This window comes from Lutra lutra, chromosome 6, assembly GCF_902655055.1.
Source record: "Lutra lutra chromosome 6, mLutLut1.2, whole genome shotgun sequence".
NCBI classification, from domain to species: domain Eukaryota; kingdom Metazoa; phylum Chordata; class Mammalia; order Carnivora; family Mustelidae; genus Lutra; species Lutra lutra.
In genome coordinates, this window is record NC_062283.1 from 151430343 (window position 1) to 151443766 (window position 13424).

General features: G+C 55.3%; 1 protein-coding gene across 3 annotated transcripts; it reads right to left on the minus strand.

Moving 5' to 3' along the window:
- Positions 1 to 334: 334 nt before the first annotated feature.
- TBXT (T-box transcription factor T) lies at positions 335 to 9580 on the minus strand. 3 transcript variants are annotated; one of them, XM_047733987.1, is made up of 8 exons: positions 9375 to 9580; positions 8688 to 8952; positions 7767 to 7901; positions 6884 to 6945; positions 6709 to 6770; positions 4978 to 5151; positions 3278 to 3407; positions 335 to 1241 (listed from the first exon to the last, which is right to left on the minus strand). In XM_047733987.1, exons 1-8 carry the CDS (start codon positions 9578 to 9580, stop codon positions 968 to 970), a joined length of 1308 nt encoding a protein of 435 aa, XP_047589943.1. In that variant the 3' UTR covers positions 335 to 967. The 3 variants fall into 3 exon arrangements, with proteins under 3 accessions (XP_047589943.1, XP_047589942.1, XP_047589944.1); XM_047733986.1 differs by having other exon boundaries at positions 4978 to 5154; XM_047733988.1 differs by lacking the exon at positions 4978 to 5151.
- Positions 9581 to 13424: the final 3844 nt, after the last annotated feature.

Sequence of the window (13424 nt, forward strand, 5' to 3'; positions counted from 1 at the left end):
TCAATTCATTTGATATGCTTTTCTTTGAATTGCTTGAATCAGACACACATCTCACGCTTGTCTTTACTGTCCTATGCTGTCATTATCCGCGATTCAGTGCTGGCTACCTAAGCTCTTGAAAATCACTTGTCATCTTTTGCATGTTTGTGGTAATTAGCATTGAGTAAATACATGCGGATTTCACTCGCTCCTCACTGGAGAAAGTATCAGGGTTCACAACAGATTTAAAAGGCCAGTTTGGGACAAGGTCTTCACACCAGCCATCACAAAATCCCGCCCCAAAAGAGGAGTCTAGATAATAACTAAACCAGCCAAATTTGGATATTGCCTTTATTTTGCAGAAAATGTTTCCTGCTGATTGTCTTTGGCTACTTAGAAGAAAAATATAAACAATCATAGGTTTAACAATACGAGAGATTAACTATCTATGCTCGGAACAAACATTCTAGCGGGCAGAGCAGGCAAAGCTGCGTTTCAACTACAGTCTGCGGTCCTCAGCTGTGATGACAGGATTCTGTCCGTCCCAGCGCAGCTCGCGCCACGGCCCGGGCCACAAAGGGCCTGGAAACTACTGCCAAGCAAAGGCAGGGAATTAAGTGTGCTTTTTACCTTGCCCATGTAGGGCCGCTGGAGTTTATAGACTCCGATGGGCCAAGTCGCCCATGTGCCCTACGAGAGGCAGTTTCTGGACCCTAGAAAATCATTTTTACTGTGAATCGCGGTAAGTCCGGCCAGCGGCGAGGCTTCCGGACCCAATTCACCTGCGCGCACCAGCGGCCGCGGACGGCGGGCACCGCGCTCCGGAGAACAGCAGAACGCCGCCCCTCCTCCTGCTTTAAAGGGAGGGTGATGGGGACTATTTCCTCCCCTGGACCCACGAGCTGCCACGCTGTACCCGGAACAGAAACCAGGTCCACAGCGGAGGCCCCACACGAAGTCCGGCGTCTGTCCCAACGCAGGCCTCGCTTCACATGGAAGGTGGTGACACCGGCGTCCACGAGGCTAGGAGGCGGGCCTGCGCCGCCGCGTCGTACTGGCTGTCGGGAATGTCTGTGGCCGTGGGGGCCCCTTCGTACAGCGGGGATCCCGACGAGGAGGAGGCCTGCCCCGGGTGCGTGAGAGGCGCCGCGTGCGCGGGCGAGCCCCGGAAGAACTGCGCGCCGAGCCCGTTGGCCATCGCCGCCGTCGGGGCCCCGGGCGTGATGGCGCCGTTGCTCACGGACCACAGGCTGGGGTACTGGCTGAAGGGGAAACGGAGACGCTCAGGCCACCGGAGACGCGGAGAGAGGCTCCAGACGGCGCACGGGGACACCGACCCCGAGACCCCCTCCCCCGATTGGCGCCCTGGACCGGGCCGTCCCAGCAGGCCGTAGGCTCTGTCGGGTGCGCAGAGCCACTGTCCCATCCGGCGGCGAGAAACCGAAGTAGCGCACGGGACCGCCTGCAGAGCTTGCCCAGCGCCCGCGCTCCAGGCCGGTCGTCTGGGGCTCGGGATCAGACACCCCGAGAGGTCCCGGGGGACATGCCCAGGCGTCTGTGTTCATCGGCCCCGGCAAGCTGCTGGGGCTCTTGCCGTGGACACAGCACCCTCCCGGACAGTAAGGTACGAAAGGTGCCCAACGCCGGCACTGTCCCCCGCGCCGCCCCGTGCAGTAGCAGGTCCGCGGGACACCGCGCCGGGTGAGCAGCCCGGAGCCAGACCCGGGCGCAGATCCCAGCGCGGCCCTTCACGGGCTGTGTTGGGCCCCCTGGGCTGCGGCCAGTTTCCAGTCTGTTTCCCGACCCGCGGAGGAAACCACTGGACACGGTATGAAGTCCCTCAGTCTAGCCGCACAGATTTAAACCGCATCCAACTATGCTAACGTTGCTTTGAGAAAATGTCTTTCTACAAACGAACGTCTTTCCCTTACTCCATGTTGAGCTGTGCTGTTTACCAAGCCCCGCGCCGTATTTCAGGTGTATCTGACCTTGAAAACAAACCTGAGCTGAACAAAGTAGTTTACTGTCCCCTACATGGAGAGAAGAAACAGCGCTGAGATGTCCCATCAGAATGGGACGGCAGTGGGACTGCAGGGCCCCCAGAGCTAGCGGTTTGCAACCTGCAGGTTAGTCTGTTTAATGGTCTGCAGGTTCTGGGCCACCTCTGGCCCTTGAACAGCTGGCTGCTTTGTGCATTGTTCACTTAATATTTTAAGAGTAGACAATTAGGGGCACCTGGGTGGCTCAGTGGGTTAGGCCTCTGCCTTCAACTGGGGTCATGATCTCAGGGTCCTGGGATTGAGCCCCACATTGGGCTCTCTGCTCAGCAGGGAGCCTGCTTCCTCCTCTCTCTGCCTGCCTCTCTGCCTGCTTGTGATCTCTCTCTCTCTCTCTCTCTCTGTCAAATAAATAAATAAATAAATATTTTAACCAAAAAAAAAAAAAAAAAGAGTAGACACTTAGATTCTTACTATAAAGGAATTGTTTCCTAGCCGAAAGGATTAAGATTTGGGGCATGTTTTGGTATTCTACATACAATAAATCACACTGCTTTCGTAGTCAAGATAACCTGTCTACAGACTCACTCTGCTGTGAGCCAACAACCTGTTAAATCATTTAATTTTTCTGAGCCTGTTTCTTCAGAAAACAAAAGTTGACTTTCAACTTTGACTTATTTTTTTAATAACCCTATGAAAAACAAAAATACATTTACCAATCAGCTTGATTTTTAAGGAAATCTCCCTGCACATTATTTTCAAGCTAATAATAAAATATTCACAGTTCTTTACTAGTTATCGGAGTATATGTTCAGGACTTTGATCCTGTAGCCACAGAAAAGCCAATATTTTTTTTTCCCCTTAATTTAATAGCTCTTGTCAAAAATGATTCTAGAAACATTTCTTCAAATTTCACCTGCTGATCCCAACAACTCTGTAAAGACAAGCTGAGGACGGGTTATATAGCATATTTTTTTCTTGTAGAAACGAGGCTCAAAGAGTTTGAGAGACTTGTCCCCTATAGGAACTAGGAAGTACCAGAGCTGGGATGGGGGTCCTGGTTTCCCTCTGTTACAGCCCAGCTCCACGCCTGCCACCCCAAGGGCACTGGTCCTCCCGGAAGACAGACTGGAACACTAACACGCGGTCATGTAACCTGGGATCCCAGGTTAGTGACAGAACGACCCATGACAGCCCGGCTGCCCACAGTGAGCAGCAGAATAAAAACCAATGGGTGGAAATGGCACGATGTCACCCTCACGATCCCGGGACAGTGCAGGTCACGTCCAGACATGCGTTACCTGGAGCTGCTGGGCGGGCCGGCGCCGTGGCTCATGGGAAGCATGCCGGTGTGGGCAGGGGTCCCAAGGCTGGGCCAGCTCTCGTGGGACTGGAGCATGGACAAACACGCCGATGGATTGTCAGAATAGGCTGCGAGTATAAGAAAGCGTCATTAGTGGGGCGGGCGGGCTTCCAAGAGTGTCAGGATGCAGCGAAACACTAGCAACAAGTGGAGCGACCCCGCACCCGAGACAGAAGGGGTGCGGCACGGAACAGAAGGCTGTCCAGCCCGCCTGGGGGCTCCGTCAGGAAAGCTGCTTGCCTTCGGCTCTGGTCATGATCCCGCTAGGATTGGTTCCGCATCGGGCTCCCTGCTCTGCCGGGAGCCTGCTTCTCCCTCTCCCTCTGCCTGCTGCTCCCCCTGCTTGTGCTCTCGCTCTCTCTCAAATGAATAAGTAATTTATTTTAGAAAAAAAAAAAACTATCCATTGGCCCATTTAATTGGTCATCAAAGGCAAATAATTATGGTCAAATGTATATATTAGATAATAAATTCCAGTAAACCCAAGCTTTTTCTTTATCTTCACATCAACAGATGCCTTGTAGTAAAGGAATCCTACGATCACTTGATTGGGAATTAATTATCTTTAAAAATAAACATAAATATAACTTTAACCTGCCTTTTCCCAAATTTTTATTTCTTAAGAGATGAAAAGATCTTGGGACACCTGGGTGGCTCAGTGGGTTAAAGCCTCTGCCTTCGGTTCAGGTCATGATCCCAGGGTCCTGGGATCGAGTCCCACATCAGGCTCTCTGATCAGCAGGGAGCATGCTTCCCCCCCCGCCCCCGCACTTCTCTGCCAGACTTTCTGCCTACTTGTGATCTCTGTCTGTCAAATAAATAAATAAAATCTTTAAAAAAAAAAAAAAAAGAGAGAGAGAGATGGAAAGATCTTAAAAACCATTACTCTGGGCAAAACGAAAATATGATCTTCTAGCCTCAGAGTCTAGCCGCTGGTTGAACAAGACCCCATGACCGTTTCTTTACCAAATCAGCTCCTTTCATTTCAAATCAGCTTTAATTGCTTAATTGTTTTATGGTGTTCATTAGCTATGTTCCTCCTTTTAAAGCCAGACAAAATTAAGTCTGGGCATACGTGGTGTTAGAGGAAGTTAGACAAATGGATCTTAAGAGTCTGGCCCTGCGTCGTCGTCTGTAAGCACACACCAGGCTCCTGGAGCCGCTCATTCGGTACGCCCGGGCCAGTTCGAGGTGACGCCTCTGCTGGTCCAGGCACCCCACGTGGAGAAACAAACTTAGGGGATCAGAGGGAGAATCACGGACGATCGTGCAGGGGTCTAGCCAGTAACTCTTACACCTGGCGGACCCAACATCATCACTTTGGAGAGGTTCATGAAATACCCAAACATGGGAACCTAGAGCCAGACCCACCGTTCTGGGGTGGAAAAGCCCCAGCAGTAACAGTGCATTCAGAACCACAAGCTCCTGGCCTGGACCGCATGGGGGCTGAGCCAGCAGCAATGGCATGGACTTGAAACAAAGGTCCCTCTCGAGTCACTGAAGACCTGGCCTGGGTGTGTGTTCCAGAAGAGGCCTTCCCCCGCCCCCAGATCTCTGGAGTCCATCCTACAGATGCCTTCCTGCACAGTGCTCTTCCATCCACCCCCAAACCCAGGCCGACTTCGACGTAAGACTTACTTGGAGAATTATTCCGGTGTGCATAAGGGCTGGGGTATGGGGTTGGCCGGTGGTTCCTGAGGGCGGGGTACCTTTCACAGCCGTGCGTGGAGGGAAGAGAGAGGGGCCCTCCGAACTGAGGGTGGGGGGTGGCGGGTGGGCACAGGCTGCTGGTTCCAGGGATGAGCCACCCCCCTGCTGTGAGAAAAGAATGCTGAGTAACTGGCATTTGCGTTGCCTCCATCTGTTTAAAGGATGGACAGGAGAGCTGAGACTAGGAATCTGGGGGTCTCTTCCTGAGGGGTCCCGGACCAAGTGAGGTCTCCTAGTCCAAGTCTTAAGGCATCTGGGCTTCAGCTGCACAGCAGAGGCCACAGGTTGACAGGATTTCCAAACCCACAGAGCACCTGAGAAGAGCTGGGGTCCCCAGCCCTGGCCAACACCTACTGCTTCCTCAACCCTCTTTCTCAAACCTGCCAGAATCTTCCCAGGACCGTCAGCTTCCCAGCCCTAACTGCTGAGCATGAAAAAAACCCAGAAACACGAAATTCAGAGCCAGATGAGCTCGAGACACACAGGGCGAGTCACGCCCATGGTGCCCCCAGCCTCTATTCAGCTGCTCCGACCACCTCCCCAGGACGGGGAGCTGTGTCCTGGCTGGACGTGTGCTGTTTTCTGCCCACTTTCCTTCTGCTTTAGGCTCACCTTCTCCCCACTGTGCATGTCTGCCAAAAAATCATTCTGACGCCACCCTGCCCACCTCTCACACTCCAATCTCTTCTCTAATCACTGCTTTTAAGTTAATTGTTGTTGTTGCTTTAAATTCAGAAAAGTAACCCCCAAGAGGACAACTACTCTGGCTGTAATTTCCGACAAACAACCTTCAGACAACACTGAAATGAGGGAAAGGTCCGGATCTGCCCACAAAGCCTGCCCCCTTCACGTGCCGGAATGAGGGGAGCTGCTGGTTAAATTAGCGCAACAGACGATTAAAGGACAGAGAACGGAAAACGAGTGTCGGCGGAAGGTGCCGTTCTGGTCCCCACAGCCTCTGCAGGCGACGGCGAGCCCTGACTCTCCCGATCATGTCAGTCGTCCAGGCTCCGAGCCCCTTCCCTGCATGGAGAGGGCAGCCACACGGGACTCTGTCTCCTACAGACGCTGCCCCACAGACCTGCGCCACTTTGCTCCTGCTCATGGAACTCGGAAAGGAAGCTGGACTTACAGCACTTTCCCCATCCTGCATGCCACTGTTCCCACCACCAAAACCAGCCAGAGCTGCTGGGCCACTCCTGGAACCGAAATGGGCTTCAGGAGAAACCCCATCTGCTCATAAGCATCATTCCAAAGGCGGCCCTTCAGTCCGCCACCATTAACCCAGACAGAAACCATCTCCAAGTGCGGACAGTGAGGGGCTTCTCCACTTGTCCGACAGAGCAGAGTCTAACCCCCACCAAGACCTCCACACTCCAACCCAGCCATGGTGGAGTCTGCCTGGAAGCTGAAGAACAAGAGCCTGGGGAGATTGTCCCCTGCCTTCTCCGTCCCACGTGCCAGAAGCGCATTCACAACCCTCAGGGAGAGCAGAGAGTGAGTGGAGACCAGCCCTAACACAGCTCCAACATGACGTGCCCACAGAGGGCCACCTGCCCCCCAGCCAGAAACGTGCTCTCGCCTGCATCCCCAGGTCTGGCTCTCAGCAGCCTGGACCTGGAAGCAAGGGACGTGGGGACAGAGTGCAACAAACCGTACATTGGGAGTACCCGGACTGCTGGCTGTCTCCAGGTTCCTCCATCATATCTTTGTGATCACTTCTGTCAAAAAAGTGTAGAGTCGTCAAAAAGGAGAACATTCAGAAAATCGGATTTGCAGCAATATTTCTTCTTACTGTGTGTTTCTTTGCCCAAAGGGTAGAGAATTCTCTCACCTTTCCTTTGCATCAAGGAAAGCTTTTGCAAATGGATTGTATTTAATTTTAAGAGCCGTGATCTGAAAAACAAGAAACCACATTGACTGGTACACTGTCCATCAGCCAGACGATTTAATTTGGTCCCGAGAAATAGGGAAACATCAGTACCCCCCTCACCCCTCCCCCTTTAAATATTCAAACATAATCAGACTTCCTTCCAGATCTATTTTTCTATTTGGGTCTGAAGTGGCTCAGTAATTGTCATACTTCTCAAAGAACAGTACATTTATGGAAGTTCCTCAATGCTGCTTTTCTGAGTGGAATTCACAATGAGTTCAACCTACCGCTGACGACATTCTCTGTGCATAGATCAAACAAACATGGCTCAAAGCATCACCAGAATTGGCTTAGGAAATAGCTCAACACTGACAACTTAACCAGCAAGTCACAAAATGTCTGTCCTTTGGGGTCAGACTTAGAGATGTACAGGCATGAATTGGGATTTTGTGTGTAGCTGCCCCTTCTGTTTGTAGGACCCTCCATGCTGCCCAGGTTTGCAGGGTTGCCCCCTACCCCTACCCTTCCGGGAAGATCTCCAAAGATTTCCTCTCTCCTTCAACTTGTTCTTAAGAAATTCTCACAGTATTAACCTAAATATTTGGTTCTTTTTACTCGGAGCATTTAATAGATGGTTCTCATTTTATAGACAGGTTTACAGAGGATTAAAGGAGAAACAGGTGAACAAGCACTTATCAGAACTTCTTCCCTCCGTCCCAGTCTGATGGTGAAGTAATTTCAAGATTACTTGAAAAGGCGAAACTTTTCAGTCTAAAGTCCACCAACACACAGGCTGTCTGCATTCTTTGCGACCTCCCAGGGCACATGCCACCCCGTCGCTCACCTCCTCGTTCTGGTAAGCGGTCACGGCGATGAACTGGGTCTCAGGGAAGCAGTGGCTGGTGATCATCCGCTGTGCGCCCCCCACTCTCACTATGTGGATCCGGGGCTCGTACTTGTGTAAGGAGTTCAACATGATCTGCGGGAAGCCCACGGACAAGACCGTCAGATCACAGGACATCCATCTGCCCTGCTGCTGAGGACAGAAACACATCCAAGGAGCAGCAGACGCCGTTGCTCACAAGGAAGTGTCTTTGCTGCTGAGGCTGGTGGGTTTCCCTCCAGGTGCCGCTTCCCACGACTGGTTTAGGAAAAGGAGTGTGAGGTGCTCCACACCGTGAAAGGCAATGAATGCCCATCGTGAGATCCTTTGACCTGCTGCATTAATGTTCTGAAGCTCCCAGCACGGCTAGAGGCACTTTAAAAGCCAGAGCTGGTTTGCGCTTTGCTTGAACATGGGGTCTCCCAGAAAAACGCCCCAGTAAAGCCACCCTTAGAAGAGGACAAATCTACAAGTCTGTTCAGACCACGCAGCAAACACCGTGGTGCAGGTTGAGCCTGAAAGTGCCCCTTGAACACCAAGGCTGCTCTTTTGTCTGTCCCTAGGGAAGCTGTAGGCTTCAATGCACAAGTTCCAAAGCCTGAGACCCCCTGAGTCTCCAAAGGTGAAGCTCAGCACCGCCCCCGCCCCAGCTCCTCGCCCTGGTGCTGCCGTCATCAGGTTACTATAAACAACACTGATGGCTTAACAGAGGAAGGCTGTGATGTTTCTCCCAAACAGATGTCACCTCCCGCTCAAGCACAGTCCTCTCCACCATGAGGAAGGTGCAGACCCAGCCTGCTGGGCACTGTCCCCCACCCTCGCCATCCCCCCCCCCCCCCCCGCCGCCATCCCCTCCACCACCACCCGCTCCATTACACCCACCTGACCCCCTCCGTTGAGTTTGTTGGTGAGCTTGACTTTGCTGAAGGAGACGGGTGCCTTCATCCAGTGGGCCCCGAAGTTGGGCGAGTCGGGGTGGATATAGACGCAGCTGGGCGCCTGCGGCTCGGGCTTGCCCCCGGGGACCCACTCTCCGTTCACGTACTTCCAGCGGTGGTTGTCCGCAGCCACAAAGTCCAGCAAGAAGGAGTACATGGCGTTGGGGTCCAGGCCAGACACGTTCACCTTCAGCACCGGGAACATCCTCCTGCAAAGGAAGGGGGGCAGCCGGCGGACCCCGTGTCTGAGGCTTTAGACCTTTAGATGTAAGGCAGGAAGCTTGGGACAGAGGCATCTGTCATTTGGTGGCAAAGAAAAGCCCCCCAGTACCCCCTCCCAGAGTCCCCCTAAGTCCCCAGCGTCCTCCACACTATCCCATGGCCCCGGGAGGCAGGGTCTGAAAGGACCCAGCCCAGGGTTCCCGCGAGCAGGCAGGGCGCGGATCTGGGAGACTTCTCCCAAACTTCGGCGGAGAAAGCCCCAGAGAGTGACAATTAGGGGACGACGCTGGACTCTGTCGCAGAGAGAGAAAGGAGCAAGAACACCCCCACTAGGAGAAAACCGTCTGGCGGGGAACTTTGCCCCAGGCCTCCCCACGCCGAGCGCACGCCCATCTCCGGGCGCGCCTACCTGCCGTTCTTGGTCACGATCATCTCGTTGGTGAGCTCCTTGAAGCGCAGCCACAGCTCGCTCTCCTCCAGCCCCACGCGCAGCTCGCGCTCCGTGGGGTCGCCCTTCTCGCTGCCCGCCTGCAGCTCGCTCTCCACGGCGCTCAGCAGGTGGTCCACTCGGTACTGCAGGCTCTTCCCCGCACTCTCGGCGCCCGGGGAGCTCATCCTCCCGCCCGCCCCTCCCCACCGCCCCCCAAGCCCCGACTCGCTACGCGAGAGCCACCTTCACGCGGGTCAGCGGCCGCTTTCCCGAGACGGCGCGGGGGCTCCCAGCACTGGCCGCAGAAGAGGGCGCGGACCGAGATCTGGGGGGGAGGGGGCGGGGAGAGGGGTGAGGGGGGAAAGTGACTCCACTTGAACTCCCGCGCGGCACGGCTAGAGGAGGTCTCTGGGGCCAGAAACTGCGTCCCCTCCCATAAATAGAGCAGCGGCGGCCGCGGAGGGGGCTGGCGGATTGGGCCGCGCGCCCTTTGAAGTGCGGGGACAGCTGCCCATTGGCCGCGCGCGGCCATTTCAGACCCGTCCGGCGGGCTGGGGCGCCCGGGGGCCGACAATGGGCTCCCGCGCCTGTTTCATGCAAATCCCGAGCCGGGCCCCGCGCGCCCCGGCCCAGCCCCGACACCTCCGCCCTCCCCCAAATGTTTGCACCTCCATCAAAGCGGCGGGGCGGGCCGCGGGCGCGGGGGGGTGGTGGAGGAGCCGGGCGCCCGAGCTCGCCCCGGCCCGCACGTCCCCGAGGGGCAGCCTGGCCGCCGGCGACGCGCCCCAGCTCTCGCACCGGTGCCAGCCTGGACCGCACCGCGGGCTCACCTGCGCCCGGCCGGAGGCCCTCCGCGCCCCGCCCGCGCACTGCGAGCCCAGCCCAGCGGAAGGGCGCGCCCTGTCGGCTTCGCCCGGGTCCCGCCGGTCTCGCTCCTTTGAAGGCTCATCGCTCCACCGAGCGGAGTCCCGTCCCGACACGTCCCTCGCCCCGCGGCGCTGCAGGTGGCTGCGCTAACACCCGTCCAGCCCACCCCGGCGCCCCCCCTCCCCGGTTCTCGCGCCTTCGCCGGTGTGGAAGGGGGAGCCCCGCGCCCGGAGTCTCTGCCCGAGGCTGAGCTCCGCGCCCGCAGTGGGAAATACTCAAAATTCAACCAAAAGAGCCCTTTTAGGAAGTTTTCCCGCTTCCCGTGTGAAAACAGGACGTTGATGACGAGGTTTGCGTGGCTTCTGTGGGCTGATCTCTGTTTCTGTGGAAGGTGGGAGTGAGAAGGGGCTGGCCAGGGTGCTCTCGGAAGAGCAGGGTTTGGGGTGAGCCTCCCTGCCAGGCTGGCTGGCCGCCGCGCCCCGCGGTGTGGGGAGCGGGTGGTTTATTACCTTTCGGTGAGAACCTCCGCGGGGAGAGCGAAGGAAAGGTGACAATGAGCAGGAAATAGTTCATTAAGGTCTCTTTAAATAATAACATTTCTCCCAAAACTGGAGCCCAGGATGAGAAGAGGAAGCAGAAGCTCCGAGCGCCGGCCATGAGCCTCGGAAGCCCTTGCCCACCACTCTAGCCCGAGCTGTGGTTCCAGTCTGTTTCCCGGTCTTCTTCGCGCGCACCCCACCCCCGCACCCTATGGGAACCGCCAGTGCATGGGGTGAAGCGCCCCATTTAGAACCGCCCTGCGCCCTAGCTAGGGGGTCTCCCGGAAGGACTTGGAAGGTGCGCCGGGGCTACCCCTTTCCTGCCTGCGCCTGGCGCGCCAAGACGCGGGAGGGATGCCGGCCGGGGGCGGACGACCCCCGGCCTCTGCTTCCGGGAGCCAGCGCAAGGATTAAGGGCCTGGTGACCCCGCCCCCCCCCCACCAGCTGGAGTGAGGATGCTTCCAGGGCTGATTTTGCGCCCCTTTCCAAATGGGTACTGAAAGTCTGGAAGCCCAGCGCACCTTGATACTATCGACATTTCTCAGTTTCTTTTGTTGTCTCAGATGCTTGGGATACCCAAGGGGATGACAGGAGTGGGGAGTTTTTCTTCTGGAAAGAGGCACCCAAAGGACCTCATTTGCCCCTGACACCCAGACCCTCGTGAGTCGCCCTCCATCCGGCTCTTCTGGCCACAGGGATTTGGAGGACTAGCGAGTGCGTCTTTCCTAAGAGAATAAAAGTGTCTCAAAGGTCACTTCCCTGGCCTCAGACCGCCTGAGCTCCCGCACTTGGAGGAAAGGTGAAAGGCTGGGTGTGAGGGGGGTGGGGGAGGAAGAGTGGGTCGCCAGTGGAGATGGTGGGTCTCCAAAACCTAGGTGGGAACGGAGGCGTCCAATGCTCCCTGACCTAAGGCTCCAGCTCTCTCTCCCTGACCGTCCTGGGGTTGTTTCCCCAAAGTCCAAAAGAGCTCACCAACGCCAGAGAGCTTTCGGATCCATCCAGAACGTTGACTCTGACCTCAGCGGGCCCCCTAACAGCAGTGAGCACCACCAAATAAGGACAAAAGCCCAGGGAAAGAAAGTTAAATTTCAAACGTTTGCAACGACATTTTTACCCTCCACAAATAAAGTCCAAAGTGTCCAAGGACACCACCCAGAGAGGTAGCCCCACTTGCTGGCAGAACTAGAGGCTGGGAGTTACTGGCTTTGCGTCCCTCTGGGGCTCTCCTGGCCTCCCTACCTATTCTTCCCCCCACCTTTCTCTGCCTCATTTTCTGAATCTTTGTTCCTTGGTTCTCAGGACAAGCGTCTCCACTCTCCAGGCTTTTCAATGAAGGCTGTGGTGCATGACAGTTTACAGCCAAAAACTTCCTCAGGCTCAGCTGTAAAGGATTCCCAGTTAATAACAATGTGCCTCCTTGGGGGGGAGGAAGCACTTTTGGCTGTTTCTCTCCCAAGGTCTGCCTCTGCTTGGGAAGCCCGGCTATTGGAGTAAAAGGTTGTAAAGGGTCACCCCCAAAATAACTTAATGAACACTTTATAAGAAATCTCTCTAGCGCGCGCGCACGCACACACACACACACACCCCTCGGTTCCCAGAGAGGCAGTTTCCCCCAGCTCCCACCCTTCCCAAGCAACAAAACCATTTGTCTTTTAGGAGAAGGCATCGATGATGCCCCAACAGGCTCAAGGCCAGTGGGCACAGGGGACAGCATTGTGGGAGCCTTCTTTTCTGGGAGAAAAGCTACATTTTTTTTTCTGACTATATGCTTTGTGCTCAGTGTGGAATATAATATGTATTATGCATACAGGTAATGTGTGTGTGAACATAGAAACCTCAAGCATTAATCACAGCCCACATTTTGGTGGATTTTCCTCACCTTTGTTCATTCCATCCTTCTCTGGGGCTCAGTCTCCCTCACCGGTGAAGCAGAGTTTTGCCAAAAGCATTGGCAAGTCCTAAAATGTAAGAAGGGTGCTTCCCAGCAAACCGTTTCTGTCCCCAGTTGGTCTGTTTGTCTCCCCCATTGAAAGAAACCCAGTTCGTTTGAGTATGGCTTTTAAAGTTGATTTTGTAATTCTGTGGACTCCTCACCATTAAAAATGTTTTTGAGGCTGTTGGGTTGATTGGGGGCACCTCTGGCTTGTGGAAAAGACACAGGTATGTTTTTCCCGAGTGCATGTGGCTGTGCCCGTGGCTGAGGCCACTGTCCTGCGGCCACAGGCAGCCAGCCCTCCGGGCCTGAGCTCTGGCTTGCTCTCCGGGACGCGGGCACAAATGACTGTCCGCTGAAACGCACTCCGAAACCAAATCTGTCCTCACTAGACAGTCTGTGTGCTTTGTGGTGCAAGACAGCATACGGTTTCCTGACAGAGTTCACACATTAAAGACAAACACACGTGCGCGGCTAGAGGCTCAGGCAGGCTCAGGCCTGGGACGGTCCCAGGGTCCCTTCAGACCACAGAGCTGTTGCTCCTGACCCTTTGGATTCAAGGCCGCAGAGTAGAGCTCGGGGGGCAGCCGGGCTGCGGCCCATCCAAGGGCGGGGACCTTGACCATCTTCCGTGTGGACACTTAACATTGTCCATCCCTGTCTCCGTGCCTTGATTCCCCTTTGAATGC

Coding starts and splice junctions, on each gene's coding strand:
- TBXT (XM_047733986.1), bottom strand. CDS start 9,580: ATGAGCTCCCCGGGCGCCGAGAGTGCGGGGAAGAGCCTGCAGTACCGA. Junction 8,953..9,374: donor ATCGTGACCAAGAACGGCAG/GTAGGCGCGCCC, acceptor CTTCCTTTGCAG/GAGGATGTTCCCGGTGCTGA. Junction 6,771..6,883: donor TTCCTTGATGCAAAGGAAAG/GTGAGAGAATTC, acceptor CTTTTTTGACAG/AAGTGATCACAAAGATATGA.